Source organism: Penaeus chinensis, chromosome 15 (assembly GCF_019202785.1).
Source record: "Penaeus chinensis breed Huanghai No. 1 chromosome 15, ASM1920278v2, whole genome shotgun sequence".
In the NCBI taxonomy this organism is placed as follows: domain Eukaryota; kingdom Metazoa; phylum Arthropoda; class Malacostraca; order Decapoda; family Penaeidae; genus Penaeus; species Penaeus chinensis.
Window position 1 is genome coordinate 19,741,887 of NC_061833.1, and position 20,191 is coordinate 19,762,077.

The 20,191-nt window shown below is 37.6% G+C and overlaps 1 protein-coding gene and 1 long non-coding RNA gene across 2 annotated transcripts in view; one reads left to right on the top strand and one right to left on the bottom strand.

The window, feature by feature from the left end:
- Nucleotides 1-10,573: 10,573 nt before the first annotated feature.
- Nucleotides 10,574-12,783, top strand: LOC125032923. The gene is made up of 4 exons (XR_007115569.1): nt 10,574-10,712; nt 10,947-11,093; nt 11,617-11,702; nt 12,614-12,783. It is a non-coding gene; the product is annotated as an uncharacterized LOC125032923 (long non-coding RNA).
- Nucleotides 12,784-17,341: 4,558 nt separating this feature from the next.
- LOC125032920 (general transcription factor IIF subunit 2-like) overlaps nt 17,342-20,191 on the bottom strand; it is a 53,585-nt gene continuing 50,735 nt past the window's right edge. Inside the window, exons 2-7 of the mRNA XM_047624315.1 lie at nt 20,061-20,128; nt 19,799-19,932; nt 19,598-19,687; nt 19,313-19,437; nt 18,208-18,351; nt 17,342-17,914 (exon numbers count right to left, since the gene is read on the bottom strand). Coding sequence (XP_047480271.1) covers nt 17,774-17,914; nt 18,208-18,351; nt 19,313-19,437; nt 19,598-19,687; nt 19,799-19,932; nt 20,061-20,128 — 702 coding nt within the window. The 3' untranslated portion in view covers nt 17,342-17,773. The remainder of the gene's footprint in view (nt 17,915-18,207; nt 18,352-19,312; nt 19,438-19,597; nt 19,688-19,798; nt 19,933-20,060; nt 20,129-20,191) is intronic.

Below are 20,191 nucleotides of genomic sequence, written 5' to 3' on the forward strand. Positions count from 1 at the left end.
GCGTTGGTTGGAAGTGCCCCTTTAGTCCACAGGAGCGGCATGTACCTCTAAAGGCATGGAATTTTCAGTCTCCTTGGCAGTCATTGTATCAAAATCTGTGCAGCACTTACAGCTGCGTCTGGCTCCCTTGTTGCATGAAAACTACTGGTTGTTAGGTCAATGTGATACACCTGATGCTGCCACTTCAGTATGGATGGGATCCAGGAAAGGGGAAAGCGACTTAACCCATTCGCGACGGGCATGCCATGCATCCGTGACATGCCCACTGTGAGTTTACTTGTTTAATTGTTTTTGCACATAGATGGCTACACTTGTACTAAAACATCAACGAGCCAATTACGAGTACTGCCTGTCTCGCCCTTTTACCCTTTTCTTTAATTTACGAAAATATTTTACGTCATCTTATTTTGCTATTACTATTGTTTATAACATTATAGTAATTATAATGTTTATAACATCATCGATATTCATTGCACTAGTAAAAAATACATTTTCCCGCCAATTCAAGGAAAGGTGAAATCAGGTAAAGCAGAGCCATCTATGTGTAGAGACATTTCACAAAAAATATAAAAAATGAGCTCAGCATTTTCCCCATTTTCCCGGTCGCGAATGGGTTAATAAATGGGTCTTGCGCGGCCGACGCACTCGCCATGTGACCTACGGTTCTGCCACTTTTTCAGTGGATCTCACATTAGCTACATCATTCAGTGATTCAAGACAGGGGAGGCACCTTAGCACTTCTGCCTTCATGCTATTCTCGCTCAGATCCATTACTTCTTGCTTGAGCAACTCATGTATTTGACCCATTTTTAATATATATATATCAGAAAAACATTGAAACACACTAAATACAACTCTTTTGCTACGAGGATAGTCATTTGCATTCATACCTCTTCTCTGTTTGTCAGAATAAACACTCTTTAGTGCCATCTTTTGTCAGGACTGATTCATTGAATAACGACTAGCAGAAAGGGAAGCGCTCCTTCTACTGCTATCATTTTACACACAGCAAAAAGAAAGTGATAGATAGATATATGAATAAATAAATACAGATTTGGTATCATGGTGCTTCTTAACAAATGTTCCAATATAATTTATTATGGTTATTATTATTACTTTATTATATTATATGTTCCATGTAAACATGACATGCACAGCTGACAGAAATTCGCGACCACCTGAAGATTATGAAGTTAGGATTTTCTCGTAACATTCGTGCTTTCAAGTATAACAGTGTTATACCTGGTTGTTAACTAATTCGCCCCGGATTTATGTTCAGTCCCCTGTAGTTTTTGGTGAATTTTGTTACATACAGATGGCTCCACATGTGCTCAGCTGGCAAGGAGTCTATCAGTAGGCCCTAGTTACCGATCCTGATTTTCCCATTCCTTGAATTGGCGGGAAAATGTGTTTTTCTTATTTTTACCACTGCTATCGATACTGTTATTATTGTTATTGATGTTATGATTATTAAATTATTATTAAAATATTTTAGACAGTGAAATGATACTAAAGACCCTTTCCTAAAGAGAAGAAAAAGGGTAAACAGGTGAGATAGGTAGTTCTGATAACTGGCTATTTGGTGATTAAGAACTTGTAGAGCCATCCATGTGTAAATACAATAAATAAACGTGTATTACAGTGGGCATGGCATGTATTCTTACCACATGGGGCGAATGGGTTAAGTAAACTTTGTTAAAACATCTAAGCAAACTTTGTCACTTATATTTTGATATTTAGAATGAAATGCATGTCTTAATTTCCTAATTGAATGTTAATGACCTCACTTAGCTATGATGCTTACAGCTTACACTTGCTGAAATATTGATACTTCCAGTAGATTTATTTGAAAAGATTATGATAATGAAATATGAATAAATAAATGTATGGCATAACTAATTGTTGCATTTATTTGCCTTTCCCTTTGCATATCATTTACACAATTATTACGGTTTTAAATTGATAATCCGCTCATCGGAAGAACAGAATAAAATACTATCCCTACACGATTATTTGTTCTCCCATATTCAGTCAAGGAGCATCTGCGTAACATATATAATTAAATTGTAGATGTAGGTAGGTGCCGTCAGCATTTTGGGAGAACACAGCTGATATTCCCCCGCCAAGTTTAAAAAAAAAAAAAAAAAAAAAAACATGATGTGATACTTTCCCGCCAAAAGGTTCACCCTCGCAAAATTGTATGGACTTCTGAAAAGCTTACTAGCTATGCAAATGACCACTGATCTGAGTGGTAGTGACATGGGATAGTACCTTCTATTATTTTTTCCTTGCTATTCCATAACCTTTAAGCATCGATAACATTGGTTAATATTTAAAACAAATATATGTGCTAGACATCAAGGTCATATAGCACTATTGTAAAGTAAAGGAAGGTTTTGAAATGAAGGTAGTAGAAGCTGGTAAATGTAAAAATCTGGGTTGATGGGATGGGCATAAGGCAGCGGAGTGAGCTAGTGTATATACTTGCTCATTGCCGGGGATCCCAATGTGGCGGGGTATCCAGCAAAAACAGAGTTTTGTGTTATATGTCAAGTTGGAATAATTGGACCTGAATCTTGCGGACAAGAGGGTTGATTGGCTGTAGAGATTGTATAAGAGATTATGATCATTATGTTGTAAGGATGCTGGATTCAGATGGGAGTGGAGAGTTGAAAGTATAGGGAAAAAAAATACAGCAAAAACAGTACCAGAGATAGATTTGGAGCCATCTGTATAAATGTGAGTACTGTAGGAGTGGGTTGAGGTATGGCTGAGAAAATTAGTAAGAATGACAGAAGGGGTGTCTGATTTTGGTATATCACGGAAAACAGAGGAATAGATATAAGAGGAAGGTAAAAACGAAAGCATGGAGAGGGGGTAAAGGTAGAAAGGTGGGACTGAAAGAGAAAATTGATGAAAACGTGCATAGCTCCACAGAGAGAGAAGGGCATGGCATTCAGAGAGGGATGGTAGGCCTGATTCAATGAGTAGGCTCTCAACCAGAGAGTAGCAGAAGGCACCTAGGGCTAAGTGTAGACCGCAGTGGTGAATAGTATTAAGGTGAGTAAGAGGAGGTAGAGGCAGAGTCATAGATGTGACAACCATAATGGATAGGATCAGTGAAATATGGAGATGGAGAAGAGTTTTGGGGTCTGACCCCTAGGATATATGAGAGAGAGTCTGTAGAGGATGTGGTCTCGCCAGGAAGAGAGGGAAGATATTGAAGACTGGATTAGTTGATGGAGAGTAGACAAAGATCCTGATGCATAGATAATAAAATCATCTACCGGTAGTGAGGATTGGATACTTGGTGGTAGTGCTAAAGTTAAGCCGTTTAGGGCTAAAACGAATAATGTGGTGCTAAGTACACACTTGTGAGACACCTTCATATTGATGAAAAGATAAAGTTGAAGAGGCAAATTTGACTTGGAAGGAATTATTTAATGAATATACACATGTTCCTTGACTTGGAAGGAATGATTTAATGAATATACACATGTTCCCTTGTATGCAATGAGACGATAACTGATTCAGAATGTGGTATGACCTTGTATATCATTTGCCTTCTTATTAAAAGAAAACTTTTAATAAGAAGTTATGTCATGCAAAGGCAAATGTGATAAAATTGTGTAAATTTACTAGTGAGTCAGCTGTGCTTCAAGCACGACGGAATCCAAATAGTTAAGAAGAGAATAGGCTGTTGGATTTAGGGTACCACATTTTTTCGTAGATTGATCTGTCTTTATAGCAATTTGCGCAAACTGCTATTCAGAGCATAGGGTCGTCAGAGAGAGTGCTGGATTTATTAGGATTAAGGAAAGGTAGGATAAGAGCTTCAAGCTCGTGAGGAGGGAAGATTTCAGTAGTCCAATTACTATTGAAGATTGTCAATAGAAATGGGTAAGGAGGTATATGGAAGATGTAGCATATAGTAATCTATGTCGTCAGGGCCTTCATGTGGGTTGCGGCACGACTGTAAGGCAGAGTTGAATAGAAGAGAAGGGGGCATTGTAGAGGATGAGAAGGAGATGAGAGTGCATTCCTTGGCTGTTTTGGTAGAATAAAAATGGGGAGAAAGGTGAGAGCCACTACTCACTTGGCTGAAGTTCAGTAACATTTTTTTAAAGATTCTGAAATGAAATGGAGGACTGGGGCAGGAACTAGCAGTTTCCCTGATAGTTCGTGGATGCAATGCCATACTGTAGAAACAGGTGTAGAAGAGGTAAATGTGAAGACGTAAGTTTGCCCTCTGGTTTTAATAGAACTTCTGATTGTGCCAGTTGAGCTATTGTTCTTTTAAAATTGATAAGGGCTGAAGTTTGGCTGGGGGTACCTCGCTTCTATGCATATTTACTCCATGTCACACTTTTAGATGTGTTTGGCCGGGAAGTTCAGAGAATGGCTGTGAAGGCAGAACTTGGGACAGCGACTGTGAAATAAGAAAGAATGTCTGATGTGAAAGGAAGATGGAGGAAGGGGGAGAGTAGGGAGAAAGGTAAAATTATGCCAGTCTGCTTTATCAAAGCACCAGTATGGAGGGTTAGGGAGCAGGAGAGAGGAGAATATGAAAGTGATCACCATAGGGAAGGTGGTCCAGAATTGATCAGTAAAAGTCGAGGTAAAGGGAAGGAGAGTAAAAAGAAAAGGTGTGCATATTAAAGTGGCGGTATGAATTAAGGAGGATAAGGTCAATTTTAGAAAGAAAGAATTCCAGGAAATGGTCTTGGGAATTATGGTAGAGTCATCCCAAAGAGTTTGGCGACAGTTGAAGTCACTGAGTATGAGGAATGGTGGTTGAAGATGAGAAATTAAAGTTTCGAAGGCATTAATGTCAGTGGGAAGAGAAGGAAATAAGTAAATTGAAAGAAGTGATCCAACAGCAAAGAAAAATCTTGTGCATGGGACAGTGGTTTGAAAGGGAGATATAGTGTACAGTGACGGACGAGTATAAAGGAGATAGTGTGGGTATGATACAAAATGTTAGTTTGGCATCTGTACTAGAGGATTTAGGGAGGTTTCTTGGAGACATAATGGATGGGTTGTAAGCAGACATGAGGTGGAAGATCAGGTCTTTGTGAACGAAAACCTTAAATGTTCCACTGTAAAAGAATCATTGTGGATCAATCAATGGATGATAAGGGTAGAGACAGATGTCTGAGAAGTAGGAGGAGTACCTAGGTATTGAAAAGGGTATCAGAGGAAGATGAAGGTGTAGTTTCAGGAGGTTCATCAAGGATGGTGGGATCAGGGGAAGGAGGTGAAGGTGTAGTTTCAGGAGGTTCATCAGGGAAGGTGGGATCCGGACCTATTGAGGAGGGAGTGATAAGGATAGGGAAGGAGGAGGAGTTGGTGTGGGTGGAGGGGAGGATAAGGTATGTTGAGAGGGAGCAGGGGGAAGAGGGGTAGGAGGAGGAGGATGGATGTAGCTGGAATGGGATTAGAGAAAGAGGAACTTTCTCTTGAGTCATTGTTAGGAAATGTTTAATGTTGTCAGGGGGTTCTGGGGGGGATTTGGGTGGGGAGGTTTGGGAAATTAAGATTTTTTTCATGAGAAGATGAAGAGGAGATAGACATCAGAGGAGTAGAGGATGTAGGGGTGGGATGGGATGTGATAGGAGATGATGTGGAATGTCTGGATTGTCTGATAAAATAGGTAAAGTGAGGAGTAAGGAGAGACATAGGGGGAGTTGTGGATATTGGAGTATCTGGGTTTAGAATGAAAAAAGGATTTGATTGGGAGACAGGGGAAGTAGAGGTGGGAAGTTGAGGAGTAGGTGGAAGTGGTACTGAGCAAGATGTAGAGACTACTTAGGTAGAGGTGATAGGAGTGTAGTGAAGGGTGGTATTGGCGTATTGAGTGATTGAAAAAACTTTGTCAGCGTGCTTCCTGGCCTCTTGTAGAGTAAGGCCAAGTTATATCTGGGAAGTGCTACCCCAGACTCAAACTTGTAGCCAGGGCAGCCTCAATAAAATACATTTTGGATGCCACCGCAATTGGCATATATATGTAATTGTGCAGTGCAGTTTGAATGGTCAGGCCTAGGTTGGGCATATATAGGGCAATGGGCTGTGGAGCGACAGCACTTTGCAAGGTGGCCAAAATACCTGATATTGAGGGGGTGGAAGTTGATATGGTCTGACAGGGCAAGATTCTCCTACGTAGATCTTATGGGGAAGCTCATGTCTGCGAAATGTGATCTTGGCAATATTGATGTAGGACTTACAGTGGCCTCTGAGGGGAATAGTGTAGCACTGTACTGATGCTGCATCATTGTCAGCAAGAGAGGCGGGTAGGTCGTCTTCACAGTCTGACTGATCTTTGTCGTGGACAGTGCAATCTGGGGAGACGGAAACGGGTCCGGTATATGTATTAAGGAGGAGTGGGGATGGCAGATATAGGTTTGCCTGTGAGGTCAACCAGGTTAGATAGTGCATGGGCTTAGGACTCAGATGTAACAAGTCAAGAACGATCTGGACGACTGCAGAAGGAAACTATGTCTACTTGTAGGTATGACTAATTGATGACTAAGCACTTGTAGAGCCATCTGTGTGTAAATACAATAAATGAAAGTGGGCATGGCATGTATTCTTGCCAAATGCGATGATTGGGTTCAAAGAGGAGGGAATTATCGAAGTAAGGGGCTGTTGGGGGGAATCACAAAAAATCGGTCCCACTTGGCTGGGCTAAATAGAGTACTTAGAAACTTTGTAGAAGTGGGAATTGTAGAGGGGCGAGGCGGGAGGAGGAGGGAGGGGTGTAGAGTGATCGTGCTGTGGGAATGAGGGCAATAAGGTTGTTGAGTTGTAATAAGGGAGGAGATAGAAAATGAAGATGATTGTGCAAGATTTGGTCTGGAAGATATTGGACGTAAGGAAAGGGGAGTCTTTTGAAGGTTAAATTATAACCTGGGTAGATGATATGGGATGGGTCAAGTTGAGAGCACATGTCAGAGCCGTGATCGAAGGAGAGTCAGGGGTCGGTAAACCCGAGGAGTTAGATTCAGATGATAAAGGAGCAAGCCTCATTGGCCCTAATAAGGGTACAAAATCTTCATTAATGGCTATTTTAAGCCTAAAATATGTAGGGAAGATCAAAGATCCACCCCTCATGAGGAGTAAGGGCTAGATAGTTAACCAAAGGAATACTATGTCTACTACCGAGGGCTGAGGCCCAAGGTAGGAGAAATCAGCATTGGGCATTATTCTCAATCTCCTACCCCCCCCCCCCCCACGCCAACGAGCAAAAGATGGGGGAGGGGGTAGCATCGAAAACAATTTAGGCGTAATTTGGCCTGCAACTAAGTGACGGACGTGAAAGTAGCGTGGTTATCAACCGTTCTTCGATGTTCAATGAGTATTAATGAATTATATAACTATTAATATTATTACTATATAACGTATGTTCCACAACTATTTCTTAATGAAACGATTTTTTTTTTTTTTTTTTTTTTTTTTTGTTAGATTCGTAGACAAACATTAAGGTAAATTGTAATCAACTTTTAAATGTTATGGAGAGGGAAAAGTAATTATAGGCAAAAGACAGTTATCGTATGTTTATATGCTTTTATATTCCATTTATTTTTTTATGATTGTTATAATAATTTCAAGAACATTCATCCTTTGAATGTAAACTGTAAGAAGTATAAATGAGGTGTTCAGCATTCTTTTGAAAGATTAGTGTACTTTCTTATGCATTTCATTTCAAATATTAAGCTATGAGTCGTTTTCTTTTCTTTTCTTTTTTTTAAAGATCAAGGTGTGTGTGTGTGTGTGAATATATCTGAATGCACTAGTGTTACTAGATAAAATCCCAACTCGATCATTTTTGGGAGGCAGCGAATTTATTCGGCCAGCTGTATAAAAAAAAAAAAAAAAAAAAAAAAAAAAATCTTACATCACATAAAAGACATTTTAAGTGGATATTATTGTTTTTCTTTTTTCTTTTTACTTTTTTTTTCCACAAATGTTGGACCAGGTAATGAATAAGGATGAAAATAATAAGTATTAAATACTTTATTGGCAAGGATGAAAGAGTGTGAATGTGAAATTGCAAAGGAAAAATAGGTAAAGATTGATAATTAAAAGAAATTGGCATACGATTTTCTAAAATAGAGGACAGTCCCCAAAAGCCCACTTTCTCATCGTGATCAATCTACGTGAAGTGATTATAAAGAATGTCTGGAATCTTCACTTAGAAAGACAGATAAAGATAGAATAAATGATTAATTCCTGTTTTTTATTGCCTTGAATGTGTTTTTTCGATAATTATTACGAATATTGATGAAGCTTCCCATTTAACTCATAGGTGTGTTTATGAAAACCTGTTATCAAAAAACACCATTCTTTCAGCGATATATCATCATAATATTGATAACCATTGTCTTTTTTTTCTAGAACTTTTCCCTTGAATGATGCCACTGAGACTGTAGGAATCTTTTCAATAGACCCTTCACTAAGGAAGAATGGCAACAGTGACGCTTAATGAGGGAATTTATGTACGTGGAAGATGTTGCTGGTTGCCCGCCTCCGTCTCGCTCCTTCCTAACTTTATCTTCTTTTTCTTTTCTTTCTTTTTGTGTTCTTTGTTTTACGTGTTTTTTGTTCGGTGATTTCTTCTTCTTCTTTTCCTCTTTTTCTCTTTTTATTCTGAATCCCCAGTTTTGATATATCACATGGTAACGTATAAAATTATGAATTATCATCATAGACAAAAATTTCAGTGAGGAAATTGAACGCTTCTCTCTGTTAACACCTGATACGGTGCTAACTACCTTGCCACTCTATTCCACACCACTTCATCGATTTTTTTATATTAGTTGCGCAAAGCAATGCCCACTGTGAGTTGAGTTATTAATTGGCTCCACGAGTGCTTAGTTACCAAGGATTAATACCTGTTTACCCTTTAGTTTGACTTTTGAAAATATTATCTTATTTTCTATTGCTATTTGTAATGTTTAAAACATAATATTGATTATAATGCCTATCATAATGATAACAGCAACGATATTAATAACGCCAGTAAATAACCCGAAACTCAAGGAATTTGGAAAACTATTGGGGTCACTCAGTCTACTACTTGTCTCCTTGGTGCCTAGTGGCATTGGGTTAAAGAACAAAACTAATATTTTCAGGCTACATGGTTTGACTGCTCCCAAGATGGTCCATACGAACCCACTCCTCCCAGCTGAAGTTACAGGGAGTGACAAGGCCATTGGGACAGTAGTAGATGTGAGGGAAAGAAAAGAAGAGGCTTTCTTAGGAGGTGCCCTTGCTGCTGTAGTGATGGTGTGCCTCTTTCGTCTGTATACTTTAAAGACAGGTAGGATATTGTGAAATGCTGGTGTCTGTTCCTGGGAATGTGAAATGTGATCTGTAGTTTAACTCTGTGCAGCCAAGGGTCGCAGGTATGCACATCATGTCTACTGTGATTTTAGTATATTTATCGTATTTACATAAAGATGGCTCCATAAGTGCCTAGTTACTAAGGAGTTGATTACTAGTCCTACCAATATCAACTGTTTACCCCTTTTCCTTGATATTTGGAAATATTCATTTTAGTTTAATATGCTATTAGTACTGTTAATAGCATTATAATGATCAAAATGTCAGTAATAGCACGAAGTATTGATACTAATAACATTGGAAAAAAGACATTTTTCCTGAAAAGGGAAATTTAATTGAGGTGATGTAACCCTACTAATTGTGCCCTTAATATGAACACCTGTGAAGTCATCTGTGTGTTAGCCCAATTCCCAAAATAGATTGCAGTGGACATTACAAGTTTCCCACCAGCATTGGGTTAAGTATTCATGTCATGATTTTCAAAGAATGGATTATTATTATTTTTTTTTAATGGTAATAGTAATAAATACAAGACAGTGTTTGATCATTTTTACATGAAATAATCATGTTTTATTTTTCATTCTAGCTGAAATTCCTGCTGCATAGGTTGATATCCCATCTAGGAGAATCAGACATTTTTAACATTTCTCCCTTTTTATTCAGAACGTTATTGCATTAGGAAAGTACAGTATGAATGTGTCAGGTATAAGCAAAAGTCACCAAGAGCAGCACACAAACAGTCTCTACCAGTTACTTAGCTGCTTTGTTACTCAGTTGCAATTCTTTCCAGTAACCTTAAATTACATGAATAAGGTTAAATTTGTACCAAAGAAGACGAGTGATGCCAGTCTACTTTTGCATCTTTACATTTCTAAAATGCCAGCTTAAGCTATGGAAAGTTCATAAGGTCTGAAATATATTTACTAAACATAGCTTTGACCTTTAAATATACTGTACTTGTTGGTTCTAATGGACAACAAGTTTTGAGTTATCTCCTGGCCTGGGTAGAGGGTTTTATTAATTAATCATAGTTCTGCTGAGTCCCTGTTCTACTGTACCTTGCCTGTTTGTATAGTCAGGCATTTAAGTTTTATGTAAAGTGGGAACTTTGAATGCAACAGGTGTGCATTATGAGAAATTACTCAAATATATTCTATGGGGGGAGACTCAGGAACAGTAATGTTTCATTAACCTTCAAATCCATAATTCTTTTCCCCTATGTTTTGCAGATAGGACTACCAATCAAATTGTCTCATCGGCTGAGTCAACACACACACCCTGTTCTGGATGAGACTGCCCTGACAGCTGGGTAGTTGGATACCCGAGTGTAGAACCTGACAGCCATGGGCAATGCTGTTCACTGGCAAAAGGTTGATTATGACTTCCAGTATCACAAGCTGGAGCAGTTTACCAATATTCCAGTCATCATATTCTCAGAGGGAAGAGCGATGACCCATAGTGTTTCTTGATTTTGATTATTGGTTCTAACTATTCCTATTAGGACTACTATAGTATAAAAAAAAAAAAAAAAAAAAAAAAATGAGAGAGTATGTTTTGTATAAAATTGGAAAATTACATCGATTTTATCATTTTCATTCATGCAGAGAAGAGATTGCAGCCAAGTAACTTCGAAGTCTCTGTGGCTGTTAATCACATCCAGGCACAGTTGACACCAGACATTCTGAGGAGGATTCGGTCATATCTAACAGTTGCCAGGTTTAGCAGTTATAATCTCTGGAGATATGTGGAAGGTAAGATTACTGATTTAAGTTAGTGGAAATTAGGAACAAGACAGGGGTAATTAAAAATTATTCTTAAGGTGGCTTAGAGAGAAAAGCTACACAGTGAAATTGCATGTTAAAATTAAGAAATGACTACAGTGAAAACAGTGAAAAACAAGTTGCCTGATTCAGTAGCTTCCTTGAATAGTTTCTTCCTCACTGACAACTATGAAAATGTTTTCAGAAGATGCTTATTCTTTCTTCCTCAAAGATTATGTGTATTTTTCACAGTGATTGGGACACATGTATAGTTGATAAAATGCCAGTAGCCAGTAGTTATTTTACAGGGCAGTGTGGACCCATTTAATTTTTAGAAGTAAAGCAGTCAAAATGATTTTGTTAAGATCTTAAACTTCCATCTACAGTGTTGCAGTCTTCACAGGAATTAAATTGTATACTATTTTTATTTGAAATCCATTTGTTGTGATCCTAAAATGCTATCTATTTTAATTTTGACCCCCAAAAAATCTTTTTTTTTTTTTTAATTCTTCAGGTGGTGCAGAGTGACTTTGTTGACAGCCGGAAGAATGACAATGGTATTTCTGCATAGGAAAACCACAACCTCCTTATACAAGCACGGTGAGTGCATGGAGTGTTTTGTTTGTCTCTCTTCAAACTAAAACAATAGGTGGAGGGATACGTTTAACCCATTGAGAGCAGGATGATGTCCTATCCAGTCCTATTCACTATTATTATGGCTTGCTAAGTCATCAGTGGTCAGTTTCAAAAACTAGCATACTCCCCACACTTTTTTTTGCACTATAAGTGAGAAATATGTATCCACTAGTATATCTGGTATATCCTTATTCCCCAGTTCCCTTAGTCAGACCTCCTCTACCAGAGCCAACCATATAGTCATGTTTCCTGCCTCTTTCTTGTGAATGAAACTTTGTGTGAGTGTGATTTAGTAATTCTGGCACTCTGTGGCAGGGTTCTTCAAAGTACAGGTCGCAACCAAGTACCAGGTCACATGCTCATCTTCAGTGGGTCGCCTCATGATGTTGAAGATGACGATGATGATGATGATGGAGTGAGTGTGAGAGCGAATGAGTCTGAGTCTGCATATAAATATGTTAGAATGGACATACTGAGCTGTGAATGTGTACAAAATCAAAAAAAGGTTATGATGACAAAATTTGAAGAACCCTGCTCCATGTCATATTTCATGTAGCCAGTCCTAACCCTTCTTATCCTCCCCCAAAGTCCTCCTCCATACATCATACCTTCTATTAGATTGTAATATGATGTATTATTGTCTTTGTATTATTTGTACAACTAGATACATCTAAATACAACTAGATGCATGTTGTATTCTCTTGTATATTAAATAGTTTTGCTCCATTATATGCATTTATATTAATTGTCCATTATGTGAAATCAAGCTCTTGAAATACCATAAACCAAATTTAGCTTCAGTGAAACAAATTAAACAAACAGGAGTTGGGAATGTTTATAACAAATTTCTTTAACTTCTTCAATTTTCTTTTCAGGCTTGTTGCTGTAAGTTGTGGAGAAAACCATCTCACTGCTGATGTGTAGAAATGTTAATGGTTAATGGTTAAAAGCAAAATAAATGTGCTAGACATCTAAGGTCATGTAGCACTATAGTAAATGGTATTGAAGGTGGTTGAGTTAGTGATTAGTTGTCAAAGCTGGGCAAAGGAATTTACGAGTAAATGGGTTAAGGTTGGGTATGGTAACGTATAGGGGTTAGATCAAGTGAAGGATGTATATGCATTTGAGGAATAAAAACAGGTTGTCAAAGCAGAAAGTGTGAGAAGCTGTGGGAGGGATCACGAAAAATCGGTCCCATTTGGCTGGGCTAAATAGATTATTTAAGAATTTTGTAGAGATGGGGGTAGTAGAAGGACGGGGGCATGTGGAAGAGGGAGTAGTGTTGAGAGAGGTAGTGTTATGGGGAGGTGGACAATAAGGTTGTAAGGTAGTAATAAGGGAGGATGGGGTAGTTGATGAAGAAGGTTGTGGGGGTATAGTTGTTGAAGTTGAGCATGTTGGGAGTAGAAATGTCTCCTGGGGTGTTGATTAGGGTGGATACTGTACTAGTAGGCATTGAGGAGGGGGTATTAGTTGTAGTGTTCAGAGCCGTGGTCAAAGGAGAGCCTGGGGTCAGGGAATCGGGCGAGTTTGAATTGGTGGAGCTATTTGATGAAGAGGCAAGCCTCATTGCCTCTAATAATGGTATGGTTAATGGTTAATGGTTAATGGTTAAAAGTAAAATAAATGTGCTATCTAATAATGGTATAAAATCTTCATTGTTGGCCATGATAAGCCTGGAGTATGTTGGGGAGAGAAACGGTCCACCCCTCAGTGTCCCTTTAGGGGTAAGGGCTAGACAACTAAAGCAGGGGAATACCGTGCCCATGGCTCCCTCAGGCCGTTCAGGACTGGCGCAAAGTCAGCCTTTCATCCTTTCAGCACAGCTCTCACACCTTAGGAAGTGGATAGTAGAAGGGGTTGGTGAAGGGACAGAAACGAAAAAAGTAGGAGGGGAAAAAAAAAAGACCATGCAAAATTTATTGAGTCGAGGGCTGAGTCCCAAGGTTGGGGAGTTCCCCAGCATTGGGTCCTAGTCTCCGCCTCCTAAGCCCCCCACGACAACAACGGGTAAGGGATTGGGGGGGGGTTGGGAAATGTATAAAGATTCTTGAAAATCAACGTAAATTACGTTTGTACACCAACACTGTGAAATATAATTTATAGAGAAAATGTATAGTAAACTTAAATCAAATATATTTTGATATTTGACATAGTTTTTAATGAATATTTACATGTAAAAAATATTATGATTCCCCAAGTAAGCTCTGTGATACCAGTTAACCTTTGTTTCTATAGCAAATCATTAAATTGCAATATGTTTACTGTTATTCATGGGTTTTCTAAAGACAATGGTCCAAACAGGTATTTATCATCAGCTTCCAGTTTTCCTTATTTTAGGCTTATTACTGTGGACACAGTACCACTATAGGATCAAAACTTGTATCCTCCGGAATGTAAATGAGTTATAAATATATCTATATTCTTTATTGGCATTTTTTTTATGTCTGTCTTGTTCATGTATATTCAGTTGTCAGAAAATAAATTTGTTACATAATCAATGATAAATTTATTAGTAGGCACATCTCTTAATTATTTACAGATATGTAGAGTCCTTTCTTGAGGAGGATGTGTATCCAATATGAAGCCTGTCAGTTCAGTAAATATCCTTTTTCTGAAGTGCAAACAACAGTAAAATTTACCACAGCCAACAGTCACTTTTGTCTGATTAGGCCTCATATGAAAAGGCCAAGTTATGGCCAAATAATCAGGCTATTGAGAAGAATGCATTTAGTGCCCATTACCCTCGGTGTTATATAACTTCATCTAGTCAGTAAAGGAAAAAAAGAAAAATGCTTTACTACAAAGGTCCATACAAAAAAAAATAATATCCCCCTCCCCTTCAATGATACTTCTCCAGTCTCCATGACCAAGTATACTCCGACAGAAGCAGCTTCAGGTTTCGGAAAGCCTCACTGAATCTCCTCTTTGGCCTGAGGAGAATGAAGTTGCAAGAAACAAGGTCTAGCCTGTAGGGAGGCTGGTAAGGTGTGCAGTTTGCATTGTTGGTGTTAATGCTGCTTCTAGGTTGATTCTTTCACAGCTTCTGCAGCAGCTTTGGAAGATGACACTTGGAAACTTGTAGGCAGTTACAGTGCTTGTTTTGAAACAACTGAGATAATGTAGCCATGCATGTCAAAGTGTGACCATCACCTCTCCCACTCCAACTTTTTAAATCAAGGTAACTGGGAAAGTGTTGTGCTCATTATTATTATATATATATATATATATATATATATATATATATTTTGTGAAATGTCTCTGCACATAGATGGCTTTGGAAATGCTTAGCCACAAAGGAGTCAATTAGTAGACCTTGTGACCTTGTCTGATTTCACCTTTCCTTGAGTTTGCAGGATTTTTTTTTTTTTTTTTTTTTTTTTTTTTTTTTTTTTTTTTTTTTTTTTTTTTTTGTAACTAATGCTATGAATAATGATGGTGTTAGTTTTATTATAGTCATTGTAATTACTATTATGCTATAGGCATTAGTAACAGCAATATAAGATAACGTAAAAAAAAAAAAAATTAAATCAATGAAAAAGGTGAAATGGCGAGACAGGCAGAACTCATAACTGGGTCGTTAGTGACTTAGTACAAGTGTAGTCATCTATATGTAATTAGATGTGAAATTAGAGGCAAAGCCTCCAATTTTGTTAAGGCCAATGGAGTCTCTATGGGTTTTTGACAAGGCCAATGGAGTCTCTATGGGTTTTTGACAGTGGTTTTCCTTAAGTAGGGATTCTGAAGTCAGAATATAAGTGAATTGTTGTTGAAGACAGGCCAGAAAGGAACTGGCCACCTTACTCTTATTATCTTGCAACTTAGGCCCCATCCAGATGAATGGGCAAATAATATTCTAAACCAATATTTAGAGTGTGTTTGGAAGGCACAAGTGTAGATGACATCACAAGCAGGGAAACAATGCACAAACCATGAAATGGTTGTGCCCATTGTTGAGGCACCACCTGCTAGGTTGATTGTCGGATATCCACTATGGTCACTACCTCATCACAGCTCGGTCTGCAGTGTTCCCATCACCCATGTGGACAACAACACAGATGCCCTGTGGTAGGTGATGGCTGCTTGGGACTGCTTGATCTGGTAACATTGCTAAGCAAGCGTGAAATATCCACTCACCAGTCATTGCTCAATGGGCATTACCTGTACATCTGTATGGGGCTTTAGAATGCATGTACAACTACAAGGCCCTCCATTAAACCTGGGCAGCTGTTTCTTGGCTCAATTTGTCTTGGTTTTGTTCTTTTTAGAGATTTTAGGTGTGGTAGATCCAGCAGGCACATCATCTTGCCACTCTTGAGGGTGTTCTATAGTATGGAAGTGATGCTCCCTTTCTTGAAGTTTAGGCTTAACTTAACTTGGAAGTAGTTATTCTGGAATTCTCTTACACCAGCTTCTGCACGGTAGTGGTCTCTGTAATAGCATCTGAAATTTTGTACCCTTCCCATGGTGGGAAAAGAACCATAAAAACTGGGCATTGATAAGCAGAAGCTATAAAAGATGATAAGAAATTATTTTTGATGTTTTACACTACCATTAGCCTCCATCCAGAGTATACAAAGATGAATTGGAAAATAAAAGTTCCCTGGGAGGACCATTTTTCTACTGTAGAAAATCATACCTTCCTGATGTTTAGCCTTTAATTATCAGCACATCCTCCTACCTCATGCTAGTTATTTTCATCCCTTTCTATTCACTGTTAGATAAACATTTAACCCTTTGGGTCTAGGTGACAGTGACATTTATCTTTTTAAAATTTGGCTGCGATGGTGATAGGAATGTCTTGTTTTAGGAAATTGTTGCCAAGTGGAGGGCGATGAGAACATCTCATCATGAGTGCACACATTGCTTGGAGGGAGATTGACTTAGCTGGCACCAAGAAAGGGCTCCTGCATTACTTTCACCAGTAAACGAAGGGTGGGGCGTACCATCTGTGAGCTCTGCCTGGGAGAGGGCTGTCTCTAGGGATGACATAGTGGTGCAGGATGTATTACAGAAAATGGAATGCAAAAATATGAAAAAGTAATGCACTGTTACTTATTTTTACAATACCTAGACTTTCAGCCAAGTGTGAGAGCAAATCACCTAGAGCAATCAAGTTAATAGTAGTTAATGGTATAAACATAATGATTTATTTTTTTACTTACCATTTTTGTAGAGATGTAACAGTCTCTTTCTCTTTCTCTGTGTGTGTGTGTGTGTGTGTGTGTGTATGTGTGTGTGTGGGGGGGGGGGGGGGGGCTCCACTGTGAGTTAACCAGAGGCCATGCACCAAGATCAGAAAAATCCCATCAAGATACAAAAAAATTATGTGGTCTGGAGGAGTTTATTATTCTTTTATATGACAATTCATTATTTGGTTATATTAGGTTTCTTTCATTTCAAGAATTAAGTCTAATGAAAAAATTAGCTCTCCGTTTTTCAGGGTAATAATGAGAACAAGTGATTTAAACTTTGCGATCATGTAATAAAAAAAGTTACTGAACTTCACTGTATTCCTTATTAGAAGAACATGAAGGATAATTCACTTTATAAAATTATTTTAATTATATAGATATTTAACAAGGAAAAAATAAAGTGCAACAAACCTTTTTTTTTTTTATTATATCTAGAAAAGATCTTCAATAATTTCAAACATTTATATAGGCTAAAATCCCTTACTGTAATAGTATTACCACAGAAATCTTTATAAAAAAAATCATACCACAGCCTAATACTTTGAAATGCATGTGTTTAACATGGAGCTGAGTAGGAATCCTTACACAAATCCATCTTTATGAAATCAATAATAAATTTCATCAATTAATAATTAAAAAAAAGTTAAATTTATACTAGCATTAATAAAATTTACCAAAAAAGTAAAAAAAAAAAAATGATCTCTCTTCCTAATCCAAAGACAATAAAAACAAAGTAACAACTCTTTGTCTATACCATAACACAAAATACGAAACGATGGCGTGAGGGTAGTTCATCACGAAGAGCCTTATGATAATAATGCCTTTGCTAAGTTCAAATCCTTAATCACTATTAGGATCATCTGCAGCCTCTACCTCGTCAGCCTTATAATGCCGGTACTCGGGCTTTAATTCCCACATGTTCCTGTGAGGGTTCTTGACATTGTAATCGCACACTTCATTCAGTATCTCCTTCAGATAAGTCTGATGAAAGAAGAAAGAAAGAAAAATAAGGAGATGAATGTTCATTAGGACAACTGTTAAAAAAGTAAAAGCAAATATTTTCAAATGACATTTCTACTTTAAATTCTATATAAGAAAGCATCTTGTCTCATACTGTCTGAAGTAATTTTGACAAAGGCGGTGAATCTTTAAAAAGACTGGATAGTATACTGGTGTTTAAATCAAATTTCGTACATGCAAAAGGAATGCTTTCCCTCTCCAAAAGATGGGCAAAATAGTTGTCTTTGTTTAAAATATATACGTAAAGAACTTACAATTGGTTGACGTGTAATTTTCTGCAGATCCTTGATGTTATAGTACTGATGTTTTTCAAAGGCAGCGAAGAGCATCTCCATGACTTTGTCCTTATCATCACGAGCCTTTTTACCCTCAGCTTTCTTACGTTCTTCTACCTCAATCTAGTTTAAAAAAAAAAGGGGAACCAGATTATATTAAAAAATTACTATTAATGTAAATATCACTGATGAAATTTTAATACTAAACTTGTACCCTACCTGTGATTCAAAGGTTTACACCTGTAATAGGAATGGCTCGATCTGGAATTCATCGTCAAAACTTGGTCAAGAGAAATTGACTATGTGGTAATTCTCCTTCCTCTTTCAGTGGTTATGGTTCTTTTACAACGGTGCCTTTAAAGGAGTGTTGTGCCACTGCTTAAGGCCTGATCACACAAGCACTTTTTCCATCAATTTTTGCTTTTCCTTATCAATGATGTGCATGATAATGGCTCAAACTTATTACACTAGCAGAGTACCACTGCTCCCAAAAATACAAATATACATTCAAAGTGGAACCCAGGAATAACATGAACACACTCATACATATTACATTATTTTGATTATAAATTATTTAAAGGTGACTACTACATTGTAATGAGAACCATTCTAGAATAATAGATTATGTTTACATGTGGAAATGCAAAAATTAACAGAAAAGGGGACTAGTGTGCCACTGAGAATGACAAAGTGAGTTAATGAACTTCATTAAATAGGCCCAAAAGAGCATGGAAAATTGTGATGATGCCCTCTGCAGGTTCTAGAGTTGCCTTTGGTAAGTCATATGAAAGAAATTCAAGTAGTTTGAAGCCGGGTGCACGGTCACACCTTTGAGGTGAACATTTGAATGGTTCTCAATAACATTTCAGTGTTTAATAAGAAGGACATTAAACGTATTATTCAACTTATTTTCATTTATTAAATAATCATAAAAATATGTTGAATAAACTTACAATAATGTACCTCATATTGCATATATGTTTGTTACATAATAATGCTACATCAACATTATATAAATTAGAAACAAGTAATCTAAACATACAAATTAATATGAAAAATATAGTTTAATAAGTAACTAACTTACAGTATGCTTGTGAGCGGCAATAGGACGGTAGACTGTGACAGGCCTCTGGATGAACTTGGACTGGCGACATGGCTGGGCTGCCTTCTTCACAGCTTCCCTCTTCTGGTTCAAGTAATATGTATCCACTAAAAAGAATAAGACAGAAATTTAGATCTATCCCTCAAAATCATGATTTCATGATAACAATTCAACACAATGCATTTTACACATTTTTGCCAAAGCTTTTATCAGATATATTTCATCCAATACCTGGATAATATGTTTTACGTTGATAAGACCACTAACCAACTGGCTGACACTCAAATTTCTGGATGACCTGCCCTTCCATAAACAGTTTCTCTGTCTCTGGAACCACAGCATCACTGCTTCCACTGCCTGAAATGAGTAGAATTGTTCATAAAGAAAAAAATCACAACACATGAAATAACCATATCAAATACTGTTGGAAACATATCAGAGGGCTAAACAGATAAAGCTAATACTTACCGACTGTATGTGAAAACACCCCTAAAGTTTGTTCTTTTACACTGTGTAAAATGAATTTGTGTTCTCTTGGGGTCTTGCTATCCATCAAGTTTTCTGCGGACTTGAATGTAACTGTTGGTACCTTTCCTGGGGCCCTAAATAAAATAAAATTAAAATCCATTTAACTGCAGAGCTTATGATAAAGTAAATAACAGATTGTGACTACATACATGACTGACACACCAAAAGAAGAAAAAGAAAAAATGAACGTCACTGTACATACTTGTTAATTCTGAGCTTCCCAACATCTCCTGGGCATTCTACCCACTTATCCTTCATATACTTGGGAATCTGTAAGTAAGCAGAGCATATTCTTAGCTTCAGGATTAAACACAGTAGCTTTCCATTTGTAAT